The sequence below is a fragment of the Sporobolomyces salmoneus genome, assembly GCF_050403485.1.
Source record: "Sporobolomyces salmoneus JCM6883 DNA, S_salmoneus_JCM6883_v1_ctg36, whole genome shotgun sequence".
Lineage (NCBI taxonomy): Eukaryota > Fungi > Basidiomycota > Microbotryomycetes > Sporidiobolales > Sporidiobolaceae > Sporobolomyces > Sporobolomyces salmoneus.
Genome location: NW_027481127.1, coordinates 92,869 through 115,815, shown reverse-complemented (window position 1 = coordinate 115,815; position 22,947 = coordinate 92,869). Strand labels below are relative to the sequence as shown.

Below are 22,947 nucleotides of genomic sequence, written 5' to 3'. Positions count from 1 at the left end.
TTCGACTCTTTTCACCTTTCGCCTCTTCCCTTTTCTTCATCTGTGATTTTCCTTCGACTCTCGACTCTCGATTCTCGGGCTGTGTCTCTTTCCGATACTATCAACAGAACGTCCTCAACTCTCCCTTCTTTCAAAAACTACTGCACCCTCTCCGCCTCGCCATCGACGCATCAAACTAGAAGATTCAATCGCTGGACGAATGCTTTCTCGCCACTCTCAACCTCTTTCAAGACGCCGCGCTCCTCTCCCTCCCTTCGGATACCTTGATTGGTAGTCCTCGCCTTTCTACACTCTTCGCATTCCTAGACGCGTCTCCGCAAGCAAACGTCCACCCAACAACCCCTACCTTCTCGCTTGATGTTTTCTTCTCGAGCAGAAACTTCACCCCTCGGCTTCGTCACCTCCAACTCGCTTTACACGGTCTCGACTCTCAGCAGCAACCCTTTATCAATTTATAGACGCGATACCCTCTTCTGAACCGGAAATGCTGAGAACTCCACCAGTAAGTCGAATTTTCACTCTCACTTACTCCGATTCGCGAGCCTTGCTGACATCTTCTCCTTCTTTCGTCTAGGTCGAATCCTGCTCTTCATGAAGCCACCTTTCTGTTCCTACCCTCTTCCAATCCCCTCTCTCCCTCCCCTTTGGCTGCACAACCCCAGTTTTTGTTCACCTGATTACCTCTGTTGTTAATAGTTATACTCTAGATGCTGCCCGCTTGTAACACCTTTTCCTTTCTTTCTTTTCCGAGCAGCCTGTCAGAACACGAGCGAGTCCTGCGTGAGAGAGCGAGAAAGGCTGCTCGTCGCCGTGAGCGCAATGTCTCGAGCGCGGAAACGCTTTCCCGAACTCTGTCTATCACTCACGCGCTTCCGACTCTTCGGCTTTCTTTCGCCTATATCAAGGATGTCGTCGCTCTTGCAGCTCATACGACAGCGTACGTCCATAGGACTCGCCCTCTCGCTCGACTCGAACTGATCATCTCGTTTGCCGATCTCTCAGGTTACCTCGACACGCTACGGTCTGTACCTTCGAGATGGAAGATCTTGATCGTAGATCAATACACTCAAAGCATGCTCAACAGCGTCTTGACGACGTACGACGTGCTCGAAGAGGGAATTCAGCGTGTGTCATCGAGTTTCCTTTTGTCCCTTCCTCACTCCCTAGATACGACAAAAGCTGACTGAGACTGAACTATACGATGCGCAGAGGTCGACCTGATCACTCATCATCGAAACCCTCAGAGAGGACTCGCGGCAATTTACCTCTTGATGCCGACAAGTCAGAATGTTGAACTAGTTCTACGAGATTACAACCCGAATCCACCACAACAGAACGGGAAAGGTTCGAAGAAGAATGTACCGGTTGCTGCTCCTGAACCTCCGAAGTATGCGGCAGCTTATATCAATTTCATGGATGGTTAGTTCTTTCGAGCTTTCTCTCTCTTTCGATCGAACGCAGAACTGATCATACTTCAAAGGGCAGGTATCAACGATGCTCTCATTGGGACCCTGACAGATGGGCTACCGGAACAATACTTGCAAGGATTGAAAGAGCTTTATATCAATTTCCATCGTGCGTTTCCCTTTCGTTCCTTGACTCTCCCGTCCAGCGATAGCTGACGAACTCTCCTCCATTCTCTGGTTCAGCTCTCGAACCTAGATTGTTCTCGACAAAGACTCCTCACACCTTCATGTCGCTCTACGGTCCTCCCGAAAGCAGACCCGAAGATGGAATGATGAGATGGGAGGACGATATCGCTTGGATGAGTCGATCAGTGAGTTCCCAAACTCTCTCTGAGGGGACACGTGATTGATCCTCGACTGTTAGATTGTCAACTCGCTTGCGACCCTTGGAGAATATCCTCTGATCCGATACTACAATCCACCGAATTCTTTCCATTCGTCTCTGGGTCCTGGAGTCGTCGTCGGAGAGTCGATCGGGAAGAGATTAGCAGAGAGGGTTCAGCTCGAGATTGACGCTTATGCGAGAGATAACAGCAATTTCCCCGTGAGTTTCTCGAATCCCTTTCTCGCTGAGTTTTCTCCGCATTGACAGACCGGCTAACGTTCCCTCGACTCTACTTATAGCCTGCTGCCGACCCACCGAGACCAAGAGGTGTTCTGTTCATTACGGATCGGTCAATGGATCTCTACGCTCCTCTACTTCACGAATTCACCTATCAAGCAATGTGTAACGATCTTCTCGATGTCGAGAAAGGTCGGAAGTACAGGTGAGTTCAAGTCGGCTAAGATTCCCGGGAATTCTCAGGCTGACTCGACAAAAAAACACGCCGCAGATACGTTTTCACAAACGAACAAGGCGCAGTTCAAGAAAAGGAAGCAATCCTCGACGATGACGATAAAGTATGGTGCGAAGTGAGACACATGCATATGAAGGACGCTCTCGATAAACTTATCGCCGACTTCAAAGCTTACGCGGGAGAACATGGAGGAACTTTCGGTGGAGATGGGTGAGTTTGCCTATCATTTCTCGATTGAGAGACTCGCCGCTGAGCTCTCTCGCGACGTTGCTAGGACGAGTTTGAACGATATGAAAGACATGTTGGCGAGTTTGCCTCAGCTTCGAGAGGTCAAAGAAAAGGTAACCCTTGTCCCGACAACAGTGCCAGAAGTTGAGACTGACGGAGCGAATTCCCTTGAACAGCTCTCGCTCCACTTGACAATGGCGGAAAAATGTATGGGACTTTTCGAGAAGAAGAAGCTTCCTGTTACTGCGAGTGTCGAACAGGTGCGTTTTCCCGATCCTTCTCTCCTGCTCTGCTCTGCGCCACTGAACCCAGATGATCTGACCTTCCCGAGTTGACAGTGCTGCGCTACCGGTGTCACTCCAGAAGGCAAGTCACCGAAAACTTTGGTCGAAGAAATGGTTCCTCTGCTTGACGATCGAGGTGTTAGGTAAGTTCTCCGCACCGCCTCGTTTGATCTCACGCAATACTGACTCGCTGTCTCATAGCTCTACCGACAAACTACGAATCATTGCACTCTACATTATGCATCGAGATGGTGTTCCGGAAGGAGACAAGAAGCGCCTATACCAACACGCCCGCCTGGCACTTCACGAAATGGACTCAGTCAACAACTTGTCGTACCTCGGTGTCAACGTCGACAAGGATTCGGGCAAGAAGCGGAAACCTATTTTCAAACAGAAACCTGAAGAAGACGCTTATGATATTTCGAGGTATCAACCTGCGCTCAAATCGATGCTCGAGGTGAGCAATCTTCTCTCATCAGTCCTACTCTCGTTGTGATGGGAGAACTGATAAGTGAGGTTGGCCACAGGAACATTTCGCTGGAACGCTCGATCAAAGCATGTTCCCTTACGTACGAGATGCACCCGCGAGTACGTCTTCGTCTCGAGCGAGCCAATCAGCAGTCCCTACGACCGGATCCCTTCGAAGTGCTCGACCTCAATGGACGACTTCGACTCGAGGGAAGAAGACGACGAACGAATCGAGACAGCGAGTTCTCGTCTTTGTTGCGGGTGGCGCGACGTACTCTGAAGTACGAACGGTGTACAAAGTGTCGGAAGCTGCGAACAAGGATGTTTTCCTAGGTTAGTCGTTTCTAGTTCTTTCCTTTCGGAGTTTTCGGAGGCTCACACAGCTTGTTCTTCGACTTCAGGGACGACTCATCTCGTTACTCCCCAAAGTTTCGTCGCCGATCTCGCGAATTTGGACCGAGGCAGCGGTCAACACACCGGAACTTCATATCAATCTCTCGTCAAGAACGGATCGAAACAGTTCCCTCCACGACCTCCCGGGATCCCTCAACAAGCCTTCGACCATCGCTTCCTACAGAAGATCTCTGCCCCGCCTCCACCACCACCTCAGCTCTCCGCACGAGCTTCAGTCGACACGATGGGTCGACCCTTGTCGGATCGCAATTCGACAGTGTCGACCATGTCTTCCGCTTCGAACGGACAACCTTCTTCGAGAAGTTCAGCACCGAGTATCGCTTCGGGTCAAGGAGAGAGCGTCGATGGTCCTGCCAAGATCAAGAAGAAGAAGGGATTCCTCAAACGTCTCGTTTAGACGCAACGCATCGCAGACACTTTTCGACTCCTTTCGTCCTCTCCATCCATTGTTCGTTCGTTTGCCACAGAATCCTTTCTTGCGGCATTCCATTGTTGTCTTCTCTGTTCCTCCCGCTTCACATCGATTGTGGAAAGTACCCATTTCTTTACCTCCTTATCTGCAGGCTCTCTTGACGGGACCGCTCTTCGTTCACCTCATACTCCTTCGGACGAGAGATAACCATCATTTGTGCTCTACCGAGAGCTCAGCCAAGCGATGAACTGGCGGCCGTGCGAAGCGAGAAGAGAAAAAGAAGGAAAGCTCAGACTCTCTCGTAATCTTCCGTTTCTCGCTCCCTTTTGACGGTTGATTCAGCACGCTCTTCGTGAACTTCTGACACGCTGCAACGTATGTACGAAATTCACTCATTCTCCGCAGTCAAAATCACTCGTAACTTGGCCAACGTCATTCGCATCCCTTCTTCTTGCACCTCGATCAACGACAGCTTCGACACGAAATGAGCACAGGTCGACCAGATCTACCTCAAGTAGATCGCGCGGCTTACGATAGATCGGTTCATGTAGCTGGAGAGGGTTACAGGTGAGTCTCTAGCCGAAAGAGCTCACTCGACCGAATCGCGCTGACCGCTTGAACTCGCTACGTCTGCCTACGATGACAGTGACAAGAACAAGGTGAGCGACTTACTCTGCTCTGTCATGCCTTCGTGAGAACAGCCCGTGATATGTGAGTAGACGGTCTGACGAAATTCGTTCTGATTCTCGTCAATTAGATTCCCACGGTTTCGGCTTTCCTAGCTCAGCAACAAGTTAGTCCTCCATTAAAACGTGCGTCGAGCGCAACCATTGACTCTAAACCGTTCTCATAGGCGAAAACAGTCGATCATTCGGCAAAAGGCGATGAATTGAAGGCGAGACGAGAGCGAGAGGAGGCAGAACACCAGAGGCTACGAGATGAAGAGCTCAAAAAAACCGGAGCGGGTGAAACGAGGGCGGAGGAGCAAAAGTCGGACGGTGCGAAGGAGAAAGAGGAAATGATGGAGAAAGCGAGAGCTTCCACCCAGCCCAACGCGAAAGAGTTCGAAAGGAAGGGAGAGCGAGAAGTCTACGATCCCGTCACGGGACAGAATGTCATCGTGAAAGATGCGAAACTCGAAGGTGACAGAGAGCAGTTCTCATCCTTTTTCTCGCGACTCGTGCTGAATTGGCCCTGATGAACAGATTTCCAAAACCCCAAGCTCATGAACCGTGAAAACCTCGATCCGGCAAACAAGGACGCTCCTGGACCGTCGACGAACGTGAACGCGAACGACAATGCTCCCATTTCGCGAGTCACTCCCGCACCGATCGAACCTTCAAACATCCTCTTCCACCCGATGCCTCCTCCCGTCGATCTCAGCTCTCTCTCGTCGATCAAGCAAACTATCAACGCCTACGCTCTCGGTATCATCGCATTCCTCGGAGTCATTTGGTTCTTTGTCGCTTTCCGATCCGGAGCGACTGCGTTCGTCTTCCGCTCGTCTTTGATCGGAGGAGCCGCAGTCGCAATCTTCCTCGCTCACGGTATCGTCATTCGCAAAATCGAAAAGGAACTGGAACGGATTCGCTTGAAGATGCACGAACAACGTGGAGAACAATTCGCTCCTCCAACTCCTGAATCCGTCGAATGGCTCAACTCGTTCACGAAAGTCGTCTGGCCCCTCGTCAACCCCGATATGTTCACTTCAGTCGTCGATATGATTGAAGACGTTATGCAAGCTTCGCTTCCTGGTTTCATCGACGCCGTCAAAGTCGAAGATTTCACGATCGGCAAAAACGCTTTCCGAATCCTCAACATCCGTGCTCTCCCTGATCAACCTACTGACCCCGACTACCCGAAGGAAGAATGGATCGACCAAGGAGATCGTGAAGCTGCCCTCGACCCGAATCGTCGCGAGAAGAAGGAGGAGGAAGCGAAGGAGAAGAAACTCGAAAAATCGAAAGATATTCTTCAAGAAGAGGGAACGAGTCCCGAAGACGAGGATCAAACTGGAGATTACGTCAACATGGAGATCTCGTTCGCCTACTTCGCTCCTCCCGGCAAGAAAAAGTTGCAAGGAGAAAACATTTCGCTCATCATCAAGTTCTTCCTCGGAGTCCACGACTTGTTCCATCTCCCGATCCCTCTATGGATTGCCGTCGAATCGATCGTCGGTACCGTCCGTCTTCGTTGTCAACTCGTCGCCGCCGCTCCATTTATCCGAAACGTGACTTTCACTTTGATGGGAGTTCCTGCGATCGAAGCTGTACGTTCCCTCTTTCGCACTCGGACATGACATGCAGCTGACGTTTGCTCCTCGCACTCACAGTCTGCCATTCCTCTGACTCGTGCACTCCCCAACGTTCTCGATCTTCCTCTCATCAGTGGTTTCGTCCAATCTTCGATCGCTGCTGCTACCTCTGTCTATGTATGTCTTTCGTTTTCCACCATCCGTCAAGCAGTCGCTGACACAGGCTTGATCCGCAGTGCGCCCCGAAATCGATGACCATGAACATTGCTCAAATGATCTCTGGAGATGGCGTCAAGCGAGGTAAGCTCGATCCTGTTCTTCACGTATGGAATGGTACGCTGAGCTCTACTTGCGGGTGTGACAGACACGAAGGCTCTTGGTGTTTTCATGATTACGATTCACTATGCCGAGGGACTCAGCGCTCAGGTCAGCCCGAAACTCCCTCCCTCGTCACAGTACAGCACTGACGCCTCTCATACAGGACGACAATGGTACGAGCGATCCTTACGTCGTCGTTGCCTACTCGAAATTCGGAAAACCGCTCTTCTCGACTCGCGTTGTTCAAAAAGATCTCAACCCTGTCTGGGAACAAACGACGTTCCTCCTCGTGACCGACGATGAAGTTCGTGCCGATGAGAAGCGTGAGTGAGTCACTGGGCTATGAGAGGGATCTTCATTGACGAAGGGTCTCTGCCGACAGTTTCGATTCAACTTTGGGACTCGGATATGATGTCTGCCGATGATCTCGTCGGACGAACGAACATCAGCGTTACCGATCTCATGCTCGAACCCAACAAGGTACACAAGCGAGTCGACAAGCTCATGGGATTCGAAGACGCAGACGCGATGGCTGGAACTCTCACCTGGAGCGTCGCTTACTTCGAAAAGGCCAAGCTCAACCCCGCTCTCAAACTCGCTCAAGGCATTGATCACTCTCTCCCGAAGGAACTCCAAGATCACCCCGAACTCAAGGTCGAAACGAACACGGTCGATACTCCTGAAGAAGCCGATGTCAGTCGAACTCCTCCCGATCCGAACTACCCTTCTGGAATTCTCTCGGTCACGGTGCACAACATTCTCAATCTCGAACGTCAAAACCTCAAGGGAGCTTCTGGAAAGTCTCGCGAAGGAGAAAGTGGACAAGATACGGACGACGCTGCGGAACAAGCTGATAACCTTCCTTCGGCTTACTGCGAGTTTGTCGTTAACGACGACCTTGTCTTCAAGTAAGTCTGGTGCTCTGATATTCGAGCGCCATCGTTTCCGCATGATGAGGGAAACTTTCGCAATTTTTATGAATTTCTCGAAGTTTCTTACCGAACTTGGTACTGAGACGTCTCCGTACTTCCCGATAGGACTCGTACAAAACAATACACGTCCGCACCGTTCTATCAGGCGGAACACGAGGAGTTCATCCGTGACTACCGCAAAACTTCGCTCAGAGTTGTCGTCAGAGATGCTCGATTGCGTGAACATGTGAGTTTTTCTCCCCTCCACGGCCTCTCCTGACGTCCTATGCCTCTCGACTACGCTCTTGGATATTTATGAGCAAGAGCTGATGCAATCAGCCTTGTCCATCTCGCTCAATCCTCCCACTATCGCCGGTATTTTCGATCGTAAATTCGCAAACTGCCTTCTGCCTCACAGGATCCCATTCTCGGCATCGTCAACCTCCCATTGAAGGAGATTCTCGCGCATTCGTCGGAAGTTACCCGACTCTTCCGCCTCGAAGGAGGAGTCGGATTCGGCAAAATCAGTATCTCGATCTTGTTCAAAGGCGTCAAAATGTCTCTACCGAAAGAACTCTCAGGATGGGATACTGGCACGATCTGTGTCACGGCGCCCGTCAAGGTCGAACCCGTCGGAAATGCCGACTTCGACTGGCAGGAAAAGAAACTCGTTCTCTCGACCTCTGAGGCAAAGGAGAAGATCTCGTCTCGACATGCCGAAACTCTCTCGGATGGTGCACTACAATGGAACGTCGAGGACGACATCCGTCTCCCCACCTACGATCGTTACAGCTCTGCCCTCTACTTCGATTACGGAGGATCGAAAGTGAAAATCGGCCCTCTCGGTAACAAGACTGACGCTTTCGCCATGCTTTGTGAGTTCCCCTTCCTCTCTTATAGGCTCGGTCTTAGCTGACGTCTCTGTCGCTCTGTAGGGCTTGCCGACTTGGTCGACGATGAACCGAAAGAAGTCCGACTTCCGATCATTTGCGGTTCCGAACACCTCAAAGCTCTTTACATCTCCGATCAAACCAAGAAGACTCACGACTACGAGATCGTCGGATGGCTGACTACAACCGTCATGCTCGATTCGGGGCTTGACAGCGATCACGAGAAATACGCGACGACTCAAACTGCTCGACACGAATTCGAACAATACGATATCATCGTGAGTTTCTTCCCTTCTTTTTCTAGGAGATTGTTCGCCGGCTGACCACTTCCTGATCGAATCGCTAGGAGGGACAAGCGGAAGCGGCTGAAAACAACGCTCACGCTAACGATGATGGAGTTGTCGACAAGGAAGAACAAAAACGTATCGACCGTGCTCACAAGAAGGCTCTCGAGCAACGGTGAGTCTTTCTCCGACCTCTGTCTGCTGGCTGTCTCGCTGACTCGCATCCGTTCTGTAGGCACCGAGGAAAGATGCAATTCGCTCCGGTTCGCAGTGCAGTTTGGGCCAAAGATGGAATGAAGGATCGACTCCGCAAGATCGGTCAAAAGATGACTGGAAAATCGGAACGTGAAGACGAATTTGCTACCGAAGTCTAGAAATACCCCTCTCCGTTCTCGCCTGCATTTCTCACCGTAAATAGTTTGGTTCCTCGTTTTTTCTGTTTCACTCTCTGGCTCTCTGCCTCAAATGCAATACCCGAAGTCGCAGTTTCAGTACAGTTGAATGGAGACGTTGCTACTCGAGATCGCAAGACCCAGGCCGTAACGCGCACCAGTGAGGTTGTAGAGGAGCAGCGCGAATTCCCCGATTCACCGCTCGATACCTAGACATGAAGAAGCTTGAGATGAAATGCAGGGAGAGACGAGGGAAGATAGACCCACCTCCAGTCATGAATACGAGATAGTGCTTCGCCCAGATCCCTTGAGCCATTTTGCAGACTACCTCCTGACCAGAACACCTCGGCAGCGGCAGCGGCTCTCGGCCTGCAACAAAGTGGTGTTAGCGGGACGAATCACGCGAAGGCAGAACGAAGAAGCGGAACTGACCAAACAAGAGAGTCCAGATTGGTGGGATCAATCTGCTCCGACCACGCGAGGGCTTCTCCTCCGAGGACTTGATCGTATTGAGATGCTCCGAGCCCTTGAAAGGGATCGAAGGAGTAGATCTATCTCGTCGAGATACGTTCAGCGTGGGCAAACTTTCTCGAAAACGGAGGCGATTGATACCTTTGACCACGTTTTGTAAGGACTGTGGCGGCCGACGTGACAGTCAGGTCAAGCGAGTCGAATAGACATCTGGACGAGCACTGAACTCACTCGCACCAAGAATTGCCAGCGCTGTTTTTTCCGAGCCAACCTCCCAATCCGCCTGCTCTCAAACGAGGGGTTCAGCGTCAAGGCTCAGTAGTTGAGGAGCAGAATGATCAGTTCTCACAGTCGAGATAGAAATAGTTGGATCTGAGTACTCATGGGGCGCATCAGCTTTGCTTCCGCGATGAACGAAGAAATGACTCACGCGGCATGAATGATTCGGTAGCCCCGTTCGACCACCTCCTTCACGTGCTCCTGCGGACGCAAAATAGCGCAAAATGTGCGTTGCCGCCGTGAGCCTACGAACGTTCGGGACATTCCGAAACGCACCGAGCTTATCCAGTTCAGCACAATCGTGTCGTTTTTCAAGGGGAGATTTCGACCGAGCACAAGCTCTTCCCACACTACCGGAGTCTTTCCAACTGATCGAAGTGTTCCGTGTGTACCGTTGACGAATTTGAAGAGGAGATCGTTCAGAGTTGCGTTGTTTGCGGAAAGTAGAGCTGAGGTCGATGGATCCGTTTGGTAGCATGCGTCGTTCTGTATTCAGCAGACCTGTGGTCAGTTCATCGCGCTCGGTACATTCGGCTGTCGGGCTTACAATCTCGTCTCCGCCGGTGCTGAAGTATTTGCTCGGAAACTGACTCGAACTACTCGCAAGCATTCTCTGAGCGAACTCGAGTGTTTCAGGATCGCCTAGCTTCAGTTGACCTGACATGGAGGTCCGGACACAGTCAGCCAGAGGTCCTACCAGGAGTGGCGGAAGTTCGGAAGTCCACAAAAGGACGAACCTGCTGGCGGCTCAACCGAGAATTTGCTCCAAGGCCGGAAGTCCCGACAAGCGACGTAGTCTGGATAAGACTGAGCAATCGAAGCTGTATGTCCGGGCATATCGATCTATCGAGTCCAACGAATGCGGCGTCGGTGACTGAGATCTTTTCCTTTCAGAACGTAAAGGAAGACTCACTTCGAGCATGACTGAGATCCCGAGACCACCCGCGTACTCGACAATCTCATCTATATCTTTGGCGCTGTAGCTACCTTCTCGGTCTGGCGAGTCTGTTACAAGGTCGGGGAAAGCGGGAACGGCGAGAGGCCAAGACTGAGAATCCGTCGCATGCCAGTGGAAAACGTTGAGTTTGACGGAAGCCATCGTCTCGAGTGTGCGTAGAATGTCTGAAGTCGAGCGAATCGTGAAAGACATGCTCAGATGGTGAATGAGAGAGAAACAAACCTGCGACGGGGTAGAAATGGCGCGAAGTGTCGAGCATGAATCCCCTAGACGTAAGCAGAGTCCGCTAGCTTAGCACTTAATAGAGGATCCGAATCGGCGCCAACCAAGACCTACCGATGAGCGAAAGCAGGTTCGTCAAGGACGTGAAGAGGCGAGTTTGGGATATACAGGATGCCTTCTCCTCCCCCTTCGTTCTGAGACCCCGGAAGCCAGTAGACAAGTTGGGTGAAGATTTGAAGACCTCGCGCGAGACCGAGTGTCGAGTTGGCGGAAAGAATCGCAATCTTGCCGCCAGAGGTTGAATCGTGAGGGAGCGATAATTCGTAGGCTTCGTTCAGTTCAGAGTAAGGTTTGTTGATTTCTTCGCTGATACTAGCAGGCGTGACTTTAGATGCGATCAAGACCACCTCGAGTCGATCAAGGGCAACCGACTGTTCGACGCCAGATCTGTCGGAACAAAAGTCTCCAGCTTCACTTAGCTTCTTGAACTACCGACTGCGACTTACCGGTCATCTTCACCTCGCTCGACGTTCAGGCGGCGGTGTTTGTCCTTCGTGATCTGCCCGAGGGCTCTCTTCATAGCTCGTGCGAGCTACACAAGCTCAAGGTAAGTCACAGAAGACGCCCCAGAAGGCAGGCAATCGGCTCACGTCCTGTGGCGGTTCTTGAGGAGATCGTCCCGTAGCTGGCGAGTACCATATATCGAAGGTAGGTGCAAGTCTCAAGGGGGTAGTGCCATTGACGAAAGACTGAGGTTTCGGCCAAAGCGCATTCCCAGTTTGTGCAGTCGTCAGCGCGAGCAAGAGCGTCACACAAAGGGCTAGTAGCATATTCGAGCTGTGCACGAGAGTAAAAAGCTGGTCAGCCCTCGCTGTGAGGCATTTGGATAAGAAGGGAGAGAAAGTCTAGGGAAAGTAAGGAAACCTTCACAGCTTACAGAGCTTCCCTTCCGCCTCTGAGTTCACTTCTTTCCGAATGGTCAGTCTACACTGTAGGGAGAGAGCCCGAGACTTTGAGCCGGAGGGAGGAGAAGACTTTGCAGGTGGGGAGCCGAAAAGAGAACGGTGCTTGACGGCAGAGAGGCGCAGCTCGCAGGCGTGTAGAGCTAAGGTAACCGTAGTATCAGGGCGACTTCGACAAGTTGGCGAAGAGGTGGAAAATAGACGAACGAACTTCATCTTCCTTCAACTTTCGACCACCCATTTGCCAGATCTGATGTCGGTTGTGTGAGTTCCTGGAATCCTTCCCGAGCCACCCTGGGCTTCAGTGTCGGCCCTCGACCGCTTATACTCGACTGACATCGTTTCATCTCTTAGAGTAACTGAACCGATCACTTCCGGCCTCGTCGTCCTCAAGACGAGCTTGGGAGATGTACTCATCGAATTGTGGAAACGTGAGGCCCCCAAGGCTGTCCGCAACTTTGTTCAGCTCTGTCTTGAAGGTCAGTTCGTCTCTCGTTCCCCCTAACTCAGCTGTTGGGCTGACTAGTTCTCGCACAGGACACTACGATGGAGTGCCATTCAATCGGATTGTACCAGGGTTCATTGCTCAGATTGGCGGCGATGATGACTGTATTTACGACGAAGGAAGTTTCGAAGTTGAGACGAATCAGGTCCGTTCCACTCCCTCTGTACGCTCATTGCGAGGCAGTACTGACGCACGACACACAGCGACTAAAATTCAACCGACGTGGACTGGTTGCGATGGCCAGTGATCCGGCGACGAAGAGTAATATGTCGCAGTGCGTTTTCGTTTCGGACCTCTCTCGAGTTCTGCTTCAATACTCATGCATGCTTATACCTGACAGGTTCTTCTTCACGCTCGACAACACACCGGAGCTACAGAACAAGCACACCATCTTTGGACGAATCACGGGAGACACGCTTTTCAATGTCTTGAAACTACAAGAAGTCGAACTGGAACCCAACTCTGATCGACCCGTCTACGCACCGATCATCAAGAGTGTCGAAGTCATGGACAATCCTTTCGAGGATGGACCAGAAAAGATTGTACCGAGGATCACGGCGCAGGAACGCAAAGAACAGGAACGAGCGAAGAGGGAAATGAAAATCGAGAGAGCGAAACAGAGGGAACAGGGGAAGAGGAAGGGAACCAAGTGAGCTGTTCTCAGTACTGACTCGCGTAGTACCAGGCTGACGAGCCCACTCTCGCACGACTTTGCAGGAACAAAGCGCTACTCTCCTTCGGTGAAGATGCTGAAGAACCCCTCGACGCTTCTGCTCCCAAGACGAAGTTCAAGTCTGCCCACGATGTCGTCAACGATGGAAGATTGAGTGCGAAAGTGATCGACGATCGAGGGACTTCGGCGACTCTACCCGCTGACTTCATGAACGAAGAGATGAGAGCTCCTCCGCCGAAAAAGCGACGAGCTGAAGACGACAATAGCAAAGGAGTGGAAGAGGTAAGCTGTTCTTTCTGGTCGTTGCGCCAGAGATGAGTGCTGACCATCGACTCGGACCACAGAAGCGCTCGCGAGCTGAACCTTCGTCTTCGTCAAAGTTGGAGGAAGCTCGTGCCCTCAAGTCCAAAGCGCCGAAGAGTGATGCGTGAGTTTGTATCTGGCTACTGGCTCGTGTTAAGCTGACGATGTCGTGTTCTGCTGTAGCGAGCGACGGAAAGAGGAAATTGCGAAAGTGCAAGCTGAACTCAAGTAGGTCGCGCATTCTCAGTCTGCGGAGCCACATCCGCTTACGAGATTACTTCACCCTCGTAGGAAATTGTCCAAATCTGCTGATTCAGACGAAGACGAGGCAAAGAAGTCGAAGAAACCGAAACGATCCGGTCCCTCACTCCTCCAACTCGAACGAGAGAAGTATCTCAAGGCCGGATCTGCGACTGCACCTTCTTCGAAAGTCTCGAAAGGCAAACGAAAGGTGGATGACGATGCCGATGTTCTCAGCGCGTTGGACGGGTTCAGGAAAAAGTTGGGTCAAGCTTCTTCGAAGAGCGCACCGGAACCGAAAGAGGAGGACCAAGCGGATAGGCGAGAGAAGCTTCATGGTATCGACTTGAACGACGATGAGCTAGAGGATGATGATGATGTGAGCCGGGAATTTTCGATCTCTTCTGATCACGCTGATCACGATTGTTCCTTCGCACGCTAGATTGATCTCTGGGCGGCAGCTTCTGCGCATTCTCTCAAGTTCAGGAAAGATGCTACTCTCGATCAACGTGAGTCGAGACTTTCCTCGTCATGCTTCCGACGTCGGAACTGACTCCGTTTTCTTTCCTCGCCGGCAGACAATATCGACGAATACTCTGTTGTTGATCCGCTCGCGAAAGAAAGTCGTACTCTCGACGAAATGAAGGTCCGAGCAGCCAACTCGTCGACTCGACGATACGCGGGAGATCGGGAAAGGGACGATTCGAATCGAGGAGGAGGAGGATCGTCAAGGGCTGGAGGTTCTGGAGGAGACAGAGATCGAAGACGTGATGACCGAAGTAGTGGCGGAGGCGGAAGGGATCGCTACGAAGACAGAAGGCGGGACAACAGGCGAGACGGAGGAGGAAGCTCGAGAGGAGATCGACCTGAAGTTCAGGGAAATTGGAAGAAGGACAGGATCTCAACGGCTGATCTCGCGTGAATGTAGTTTCTGAATGTCATCTCACAACCTCTTTGCAAGCATTGTCTCGAGTCTGAATGTCAACTGGAGAGAGTTGCGAAAAGTTGTTTCCTCTTGACTTCCTTCACCACACTCAATCTCGCTCGCCGACTCCTCCAGCGTTCTCCGCACCTCTCAAACTCGACCTTCCAGTAGCTATGGACAGATCGACCCTGATCTTCCCGCAAGCTGTAGATTCTCTTCAAGCTGATCGAGGGATCATTCGCGGCCAGCTACGAGACACGTGAGCCTCCCACCTACCCGCCAGTAACTCTAATGCTGCTACTGACTCTCTCTGGGCAGCTACAATCGACTACACTCGATTGCGGCAGATGCAGAATTCATCTCCGATGAAGTCTCGACGGCTTACCCTGACTTCCCAGTGATCCGTGAGTACGCAACTATGCCGTCTTCAAACGCATCTGACCCTCTGGAGCTTATAGCAAATCAGCGAGCGGGAGCCTGGTACGTCAAACCGACTGAAGAAACTCCTCGGGCCTACTTCAAGTGAGCTGCATGCCCTCTAGCTCCTCTTGATCGCATTGCTGAGGTTGTTCGATAGATCAACAGATGGGCACACGAACGAGCACGACTTCAACCTGAGACGTGAGGCCTTAAATCGTTTCAAACAAGGTTTGACTTTTGAGCTGACTCTCGCATTTGACATAGGTGTGAACCTCATTCTACTGCCCGTCATCAAGGAGAGAAAAGGGTGAGCTCATGAGACAAAGGAAACTCGTCGGATGTTATTGACTCAATCTCGAAACAGCATCGTTCTCGTCGATTCGACTCGTCGGGGAAAGGTAAGAGTCTCCGTCTGCTCATTCCCTTCCTCAGTGGCAGCACAATTGACTGTCTTTTTCGAAATGCAGCGATTCCCTGATGCACTATCAAAGACGGTCCCTCTATGGTGCGCAACTTTGAACGCGGCTCGAATGAAGCTCGTTTCGCCCGATCCTTCGAATTCGAGCGTATCGAAGGAGGACTGGGAGAAGGAAGGGATACTGTACACCTCACCTCAAGCGGTGGGACCGTCTGAGCATGCACAAATCGCGAAGCAAATTGACAAATGGGCGAAAGATCTCGCCGTAAGTAGCATTGAACCTACCTCACGCCAGGCTCATCGCTGACTCCATCCCCTCGATAGAATTCTGCCTATGACTTGGAGGGGCTGAAGACTCTCGATCGACCCTTACGACCGTTCTTCGTATCTCCTTCGTCAAGCCTGTCTCGACATGTCGCATCCGACTTTTCCGGTTGCTACCCTATCATCTGCGCGAGTGCAAGCAAGCTCGCGGAAGAAGCTGACGGGATGGAACGGGCGCGCGGGTTCACCTATGTTCAAGGGAGTGGAGACGAGTAAGTCTGTCTTACAGGTCGAGACAAGAAGTCAAGCTCAATTGCATGTTATACAGTCACGAAGCTTGGTCGAAAGGCTTGACACCGAAAGTATTCTGGGACCATGCCGACGAGATCCTTTCAGCATCTCGAGAAGAAATTGATTCGATCATCGCTCGCATCCTCGACGAAACTTTACTCTCTTCGAATCTCGCTTCTACTTCCCTTTCGAACCCCTCATCTACCGCCTCTTCTACTCGGATACGAAAGACACGGATCAGCTTGGCTTTCGCTGTTGATCCGCCGACAGACCAGTCTCCTATATCCCTCTCAGTCTCGGTCGCCGCAACGAAGACTCTACCACCACCGTTGTCATCGGAGGAGCCAGCGAACCCGTTCGACCTTATGGCTAAACCTGGCAAGGCAGGATACAACACATTCTTCAACAATCTCGAACAAACTATCGAGCTCGCCTCGGCAGGGATCAAAGAAGATCAAGAGGTGGTGATTCTCGTGAGACCAAGCGATACTCAGAGTGAAGCAAACGATTTGGGAGTCGCCGTCGCTCTGATCTTACTCGGTGAGTTATTCCTGTCTGCGCATGTTGATTCGAGCAGCCAGCTAATTCGCTTTCGTCGATAGTGCGCTTGTACGACAACGACGGTGCTCTTCTGCCCAGTCTTCCTACGTCTAGTGAGCGTACTTGCCAGACTCCTCCGACGCGCTGATCGATTGACTGACTCTAACCCTGATCTCGCAGTTTCGAAAGATCTCGTTCGATCTCGACTTCAATGGATTCTCGAAGCCTTTCCCTCTATCAACCCGTCTCGAGCTGTCCTCAACCGAGTCAATGAATACTTGATAAGGAGAACAAAGTAGCCCTTTCAGCGAGCCGGGAATTATAGTTATTGAACTCGAGTTGATGCTCTGTCGCGCTCGTCACTCGTAATGTTACACCGATATCCACAGAGTCCCGTACTAGCTACAACCTAATCCCTAACCGCGTAAACCTCATTACTGACTTTCTCCCAAGTCTCCTTGTTGACGCTCCACCTCGCAGCGAAATCCCGTTCGAGCGCATGGAACCTCCTACCGACGATGACGAAAGAATGCAGGGGACCTCCAAAGTCTTCTTCACCGAGTTGACTCAGCTCAGAGAGAGTACCGGAGACGAATTTCTGAGAAGGATCTCCGACTCGTGAGAGGGAGATTGCGAGAGTTGTCGAAGGGGAAAGGGATTCGGGCGAGGAAGGGTCTGATGTCGATTCGTCTTCGGCTTCGAGGAGGGACATGAGTTGGGAGATTGCGGTAGGGACGGACATGAATCGAGGAGGCTCGAAGATTTTGCGACCTCTGCCAAAATCAATAGATTGTGAGCATCTCCTCCGCCCCCCTGAGGTCAAAAGGAAGGTACTCACCTTGCGAGGTTCTCTTCTGATTGTTCCTTCACCTTGATATCCAACAAGCACAGAGTGTGAAGGCCCAATTTCGAGTTTTCACGAATTCGAGCCAACCAACTATCCGGTCTCCAGTTGTCGGTAAAGAAGGGGATCGAGACGGTTTGACCATAGTTGTAGAGTGCTAGTCCGACTGCACCACATGCATTCATCACCGATGCGTTGTGGATCACGGTGTAAGGGATTTTGAGGGCGTCGGCGCGAAGTAAGAGATCTGAGTGAGTCGTAGCTCTACATGAGACCGAATCAGCTCACGCGCCGAGGGAGTATAGGTGGGACTCACCCGAACGGATCTCCTACCACTAGGAACGCAACATCGACCTTGTCTGCGTCTCTCAAGATTTCGTCCGATTCCGTTTCGACCATATCTCGATCCGCTACGATAATCTCTTTGCCATAGAAAGTTTCCTATCCGAATCATGACAATCTACGTGAGTTCCCAAGGTAGCCAGAAGGGCGAGGAGAGGGACTCACAAGTCGTTCTTTCCCGACTCCGAGAATTGAGGTATACGCCTCGAGGTAGACCCGTTCACTTCCCTTGATAGCTTCAAGACCCCTCACTGTAACATCCTTTTCGTCTGAAAGTCCTAGTCCGACCAAGTAGAGCATCTTGTTGAGGTTTAGAGATTGAAAAGGTGATCGACCCTTTCTCTCCCTTCTACCACTCACTTTCGACTATCCACTCGCGTCTAGGAACTACCGTACTCTAACGGAAGACAGAGAGATGGCTTCCTTCTCCTTCCCTCCCGCTCGAAACGGCTCGAACCGACCTCAACCTCATCGCAACAACTCTTCCTTCTCTCACAAGTCTGCTTCCCCTTATCAAGTGAGTGATTACGTACGAGGTCTTTTCTGGTTCTGCCTGACTCATTCTGTGCGCGTCTGCTGTCGATAGCGACCTCACTCCGCCAACTCGCTCGCAAATTCCAATGGTCCTCCTCCCTCGAACGGCAAGTGGCAGAACGATCTCTTCGAAACTACTTCAGACCTCTACAATCCGACAATCAACGTGTCCCACGTCGCCAGCATCATTCCTGGCGCGAAACCCGTCGCATCGGCAAGTTTGCGACCGTTCGGAGACGCAACTCCTGCCCCTCAACGCCTCATCTCCACCGCTTCCAACCCTGTCCCTTCATCCTCAGCTCTTCCAGCGAATCAATCTGCGCCGCCCGCAAACGATCTGATCTCTCGAGTGGGAATCAAAGGTAGTTCGAATCGACAAGCGCAATCCGAACAAGAAGACAAGGAACGATTGAGGGTACTGAGAGCAGAGAAAGTCAAACTGGAGAGGGAGAGGCGAGAACAGTTGAGGTTGAGGAAAGAGTTGGAGCAGGACAGAGAGGAGAAATTCAAAATCGCAGAATTCGAAGAGACTGGATTCGTCGTTCAGGTTGAAGGATTGGTATATGGTACGAGTGCGGAGGATGTACAAGTGAGTCAAATGTTCTGCTCGATGCATCCCCTCTCACAGTGCTGACTCTCGCTCTACTCGATCCATCGTAGACGGCGTTCGCTTCGTACGGAGAGATCAAGCATTGTTTCATCGTCAACGAGAAGAGTGCGCGAGAAGGAGACATCTTGATCGCTCGAATCACTTTCAGTCGTCACGATGATGCGAAAACTGCTTGTCACAAACTAGAGTACGTGCTTTCGCCTCTCCCTCTTCTACAAGACCTCGTTCATCCCGCATGTGTGTTCAACATATGCTAACAACTGGTGCGAACGAATAGTGGAGCTATCGCCGACGGAAGACCGCTCAAAGTCCAAAACGTCCCACGTTCTCCTTTCCCACCCGCCCTTCCTCCTCTCCCTCCGATTCTCGCTTCTTCTTCCTCAGCACCTGCATCTCCCTCGCTTCCCAGTGGACCTCGAGGTGGAAACGCTGGTCGCGGAAGAGGTCGAGCTCGAATGGGACCCGCAACCATCGCTCCTCCTGTCGTACCTGCTCCTGCCCCTTCGTGAGTTTTCGTGCTCTTACAGTCTTCTCGTCTTTCGTGGACTCGAGCTGACTGTAAGGAAATCTAAACATTGCAGGAAAATGCGCGCCGACATGATTGACGAAGTTTACAATTCTCAACCTCCCGTCGCTGCTGTGACTATGGCTAGCGAATCGATGGATGTCGACATGAGTGACGTACCCTCTGGACCGAGGCGAGGCAGAGGTGGTCCCACGAGGAACGGTTTCGCTGGACGAGTCGTACCTCCGCAAGCAGCACAAGTTCAAGCACCTGTCAGTCTTCTACAACGAGTCAACGGAGGAGCTGGAGGAGGAGGAGGGAGCAAGGCTGCTGGTTCTATTCCATCTGGACCGAAGTCATTGGCAGAAAGGTTGGGACAAGCGACGTCGGCGAGCGGGAAAGGAAAAGGTGCTGCGAATACGAGCGGCGGAAGTTTACTGGATCGATTGAAGTAGAGATGAGGTTGGGAATCAGGTGTAGTCAGTCTGATTGCAGTGCTAAGGAAGAACTTGAGCTCAGTTCAGTCGAGTTCCCGTCGGTTGATCGTTTCTCCCTTTGCTCAAGCATTCTCTCCGGACCGTAGGACCGATACCGATACCGGACCGAACGAACGAACGAACGAACGCAGCAGGGGACGCGTGCGTAGGTCAGGTGAATGGGATTCGGCAATCCGTTCGCTCTGTTCGCGTTCCATTCATCTCGGTTTCCCGCCGTTCGCCGTTCCTCCCAATCTCCTTCTCCTTGCTTGTGCTCTCTCTTTCTCTTCTCTACTCTCACTTTCGACTTCACCTCTAGCCCGTCTCTTCCCCTTGAACGTGACTATGCAAGCTATTAAACAAATCGTCAACTTGAACGGGAGCTCCACCTCGGCTTCTTCCGATTCAACTTCGTACCTCTCGAACGGCAACCACAAAGGAATCAATGGCAAGATCAATGGGACTGGATCCCTCCTACCTTCCTCCTCGTCCCTTCAAACCGATCTCGCAGCCGATCTTCTTCAAGATCATTCATCGGGAGTCGAGTTGTCAGGATACGGTCTCACGATTGGAAAGGTGGTCGCTGCTGCTCGTAAAGGTAAAGAAGTACGACTAGGTGAAGCCGAAGAGATTCGTCAACGTATCGACGAATCTGTCGCCTTTCTTCAATCCAAGTAAGTCTCCCTTTCCTTTGTTCGTTCCCAGCAGTGTCAGACAGCTGATACCTCCTCTACGTTTCTCACAGACTCGGACAATCTGTCTACGGTGTCACTACTGGGTTCGGAGGATCCGCCGATACCAGAACTGAAGACCCTCTCGCCCTTCAGAAATCGTAAGCTTCCCTTGTTTCGTTTCGGCGTGCCGTGTGCTCCACGCTGACCTCGACTCGCTACTGAAAGTCTTCTTGAGCACCAACTCTGTGGAGTTCTCCCGACCTCGTTCGATTCGTTCACGCTCGGTCGAGGACTCGAAAACTCGATGCCGTTCGAAGTCGTTCGTGGTAGTATGTTGATTCGAGCCAACTCTCTGCTTCGGTGAGTCCCGCACCCGCTCTCCTATCGCAATGATGAGCGCGTGACTGAAACGTCAATCGTCACTCACCTTCTGCAGTGGTCACTCTGCGATTCGATGGTCTGTTCTCGAAACGCTCGTCGCCTTGATCAATCACGACATCCTCCCCGTCATCCCTCTCCGTGGTTCGATCTCAGCAAGTGGAGACCTCTCGCCTCTCTCCTATATCGCTGGAGCTCTCACCGGTCACCCCGACGTCAAAGTTCGAATCGTTCGTGAAGGTCGCGAGCAGATCTTGCCTTCTCCCGAAGCTCTCGCCTTGTACAACATCACTCCCGTCTCTCTACAAGCGAAGGAAGGTCTCGCCGTTTTGAACGGTACCGCCGTCTCCGCATCGTTCGCTTCCATCGTTCTGCACGATAGTCATTTCCTTCATCTTCTCTCTCAAGCGTGAGTATATCCGAACACTACTACCGAGCACATAACCCTGAGCTGACACTGCGTTCGACGTCATCCAGGACTACCGCTCTCACTGTCGAAGCCATGTGCGGTCACGTCGGATCATTCTCGACGTTCTGTCACGACATCACACGACCCCATCCGGGACAAATCGAGGTGGCGAGGAACATTCGCACTCTCCTTGAAGGGAGTGGGTTCGCGATTCACAACGAGGAGGAAGTCGACGTGAAAGCGGATGAAGGGATTTTGAGGCAAGATCGTTACCCTCTCCGTTGTTCCGCTCAAGTCAGTATCTCCTTCTCTCCTTTCTCAACGAGTGCGCGTGACACTGATACGTTGCTTGTCCCCCGTTCGCAGTGGCTCGGACCTATCACTTCGGATCTCGCTCACTCTCACTCTGTGCTCACGACCGAAATCAACTCAACTACCGATAACCCTCTCATCGACGTCAAGGGCAACACTATTTGGCACGGAGGCAATTTCATGGCTTCTGCGGTCACATCGGCGACCGAGAAAACTCGATTGGGACTACAACAAGTTGGCAAAATGTCGTTTGCACAACTCACCGAACTCCTCAACTGCTCGATGAACCGAGGACTTCCTTCCTGCCTCGCCGCCGAAGACCCCTCGACGAATTATCACGGAAAGGGATGCGATATCGCCGCCGCCGCCTACACCTCGGAGCTCGGGTTCCTCGCAAACCCTGTCGTGAGCCTGGCCCGCTTTCGAGTATCTTGACGATCAGAGCTGACAGTTCCTGGCGCTTGCAGAGCACTCACGTTCAACCTGCAGAGATGGCAAACCAAGCTATCAACAGCTTGGCGCTCATCTCGGCTAGGAAGACCTCGGAAGCGAACGACGTCCTCAGCCTCCTATTGGCGACCCATCTCTACTGCGTCCTTCAAGCGATCGATCTCCGAGCGATGGAATTCGAGTTCAAGAAGCTTCACAACCCTTCAATCGTCGAATCTCTCCGTCAACACTTTGGTGCTTTCCTCTCGACCGAATCTGAACTCGACGCTCTCGTCTCGAAAGTCAAGAAAGCCCTCGCTAAACGACTCGACCAAACCGCCTCCTACGATCTCGAGCCCCGTTGGCATGACGCCTACTCCTCAGCGACTGGAGCCGTCGTTGAACACCTTTCTACTTCTCCCTCGATCGTCGCCGCCGGTTCGGCTTCGATGAATCCCCTCCTCTCCCTCAACGAATGGAAACTCTCTTCAGCTCAAACCGCAATCGCGCTCACTCGTCAAATTCGTGACTCGTTCTGGTCAACTCCTTCTTCGCAAGCACCCGCACTCCAATACCTTGGTCGCAACAAAGCGCTCTATCTCTTCGTTCGAGAGACCGTCGGAGTCAAAGCAAGGAGGGGAGACGTTTTCGAAGGCAAGCCTGGTCCGACCATCGGCTCAAGTGTCTCGAAGATTTACGAATCGATCAAGTCTGGTTCGATCAACCAAGTCCTCGTCGACATGCTCAATGCTTAGACCCCAACTCTAGCTCTCCATTCATTGCTTTTTTCCTGTGTCATTTTGTACTCTTACGCTTTCATGTCTCTCACTAGTGCTTACTCTCTT

General features: G+C 51.9%; 8 protein-coding genes across 8 annotated transcripts; 6 read left to right on the top strand and 2 right to left on the bottom strand.

Moving 5' to 3' along the window:
- Positions 1–906: 906 nt before the first annotated feature.
- Positions 907–4,054, top strand: SEC1 (Sec1p; the record flags this gene model as incomplete). The annotated part of the gene is made up of 14 exons (XM_076633294.1): positions 907–937; positions 1,003–1,125; positions 1,210–1,419; positions 1,486–1,575; positions 1,650–1,777; positions 1,831–2,010; positions 2,091–2,233; positions 2,300–2,473; positions 2,538–2,604; positions 2,668–2,751; positions 2,830–2,918; positions 2,977–3,232; positions 3,303–3,576; positions 3,645–4,054. 14 exons carry the CDS (start codon positions 907–909, stop codon positions 4,052–4,054), a joined length of 2,259 nt encoding a protein of 752 aa, XP_076486746.1.
- Positions 4,055–4,553: 499 nt separating this feature from the next.
- On the top strand, positions 4,554–9,100 carry JCM6883_002600 (uncharacterized protein; the record flags this gene model as incomplete). Its single annotated transcript, XM_076633293.1, has 15 exons — positions 4,554–4,636; positions 4,716–4,728; positions 4,827–4,862; positions 4,923–5,211; positions 5,275–6,338; positions 6,402–6,500; positions 6,560–6,623; positions 6,688–6,749; positions 6,805–6,964; positions 7,024–7,549; positions 7,679–7,799; positions 7,971–8,427; positions 8,488–8,720; positions 8,789–8,901; positions 8,962–9,100. 15 exons carry the CDS (start codon positions 4,554–4,556, stop codon positions 9,098–9,100), a joined length of 3,459 nt encoding a protein of 1,152 aa, XP_076486745.1.
- A 139-nt stretch (positions 9,101–9,239) lies between these two features.
- On the bottom strand, positions 9,240–11,878 carry JCM6883_002599 (beta-N-acetylhexosaminidase; the record flags this gene model as incomplete). Its single annotated transcript, XM_076633292.1, has 15 exons — positions 9,240–9,327; positions 9,386–9,487; positions 9,551–9,669; positions 9,731–9,752; positions 9,821–9,872; positions 9,939–9,961; positions 10,020–10,069; positions 10,145–10,354; positions 10,416–10,525; positions 10,606–10,711; positions 10,782–10,990; positions 11,049–11,092; positions 11,163–11,495; positions 11,555–11,640; positions 11,699–11,878. The coding sequence occupies 15 exons, from the start codon at positions 11,876–11,878 to the stop codon at positions 9,240–9,242; spliced, it is 1,734 nt and encodes a 577-aa protein (XP_076486744.1).
- A 385-nt stretch (positions 11,879–12,263) lies between these two features.
- On the top strand, positions 12,264–14,653 carry JCM6883_002598 (uncharacterized protein; the record flags this gene model as incomplete). Its single annotated transcript, XM_076633291.1, has 11 exons — positions 12,264–12,274; positions 12,365–12,489; positions 12,548–12,660; positions 12,719–12,789; positions 12,856–13,164; positions 13,233–13,470; positions 13,533–13,615; positions 13,675–13,719; positions 13,783–14,110; positions 14,174–14,240; positions 14,310–14,653. The coding sequence occupies 11 exons, from the start codon at positions 12,264–12,266 to the stop codon at positions 14,651–14,653; spliced, it is 1,734 nt and encodes a 577-aa protein (XP_076486743.1).
- A 176-nt stretch (positions 14,654–14,829) lies between these two features.
- On the top strand, positions 14,830–16,888 carry RIT1 (tRNA A64-2'-O-ribosylphosphate transferase; the record flags this gene model as incomplete). The annotated part of the gene is made up of 11 exons (XM_076633290.1): positions 14,830–14,915; positions 14,975–15,060; positions 15,115–15,178; positions 15,234–15,277; positions 15,341–15,383; positions 15,441–15,474; positions 15,544–15,759; positions 15,819–16,030; positions 16,087–16,589; positions 16,652–16,702; positions 16,770–16,888. 11 exons carry the CDS (start codon positions 14,830–14,832, stop codon positions 16,886–16,888), a joined length of 1,458 nt encoding a protein of 485 aa, XP_076486742.1.
- A 110-nt stretch (positions 16,889–16,998) lies between these two features.
- Positions 16,999–18,075, bottom strand: DPH5 (diphthine synthase; the record flags this gene model as incomplete). The annotated part of the gene is made up of 4 exons (XM_076633289.1): positions 16,999–17,362; positions 17,428–17,697; positions 17,750–17,874; positions 17,941–18,075. The coding sequence occupies 4 exons, from the start codon at positions 18,073–18,075 to the stop codon at positions 16,999–17,001; spliced, it is 894 nt and encodes a 297-aa protein (XP_076486741.1).
- Positions 18,076–18,190: 115 nt separating this feature from the next.
- JCM6883_002595 (RNA recognition motif domain-containing protein) lies at positions 18,191–19,879 on the top strand (the record flags this gene model as incomplete). Its single annotated transcript, XM_076633288.1, has 5 exons — positions 18,191–18,292; positions 18,362–18,898; positions 18,970–19,106; positions 19,197–19,424; positions 19,501–19,879. 5 exons carry the CDS (start codon positions 18,191–18,193, stop codon positions 19,877–19,879), a joined length of 1,383 nt encoding a protein of 460 aa, XP_076486740.1.
- A 366-nt stretch (positions 19,880–20,245) lies between these two features.
- JCM6883_002594 (uncharacterized protein) lies at positions 20,246–22,857 on the top strand (the record flags this gene model as incomplete). The annotated part of the gene is made up of 7 exons (XM_076633287.1): positions 20,246–20,574; positions 20,646–20,732; positions 20,800–20,934; positions 21,011–21,361; positions 21,430–21,655; positions 21,728–22,078; positions 22,141–22,857. 7 exons carry the CDS (start codon positions 20,246–20,248, stop codon positions 22,855–22,857), a joined length of 2,196 nt encoding a protein of 731 aa, XP_076486739.1.
- Between the last annotated feature and the right edge of the window lie 90 nt (positions 22,858–22,947).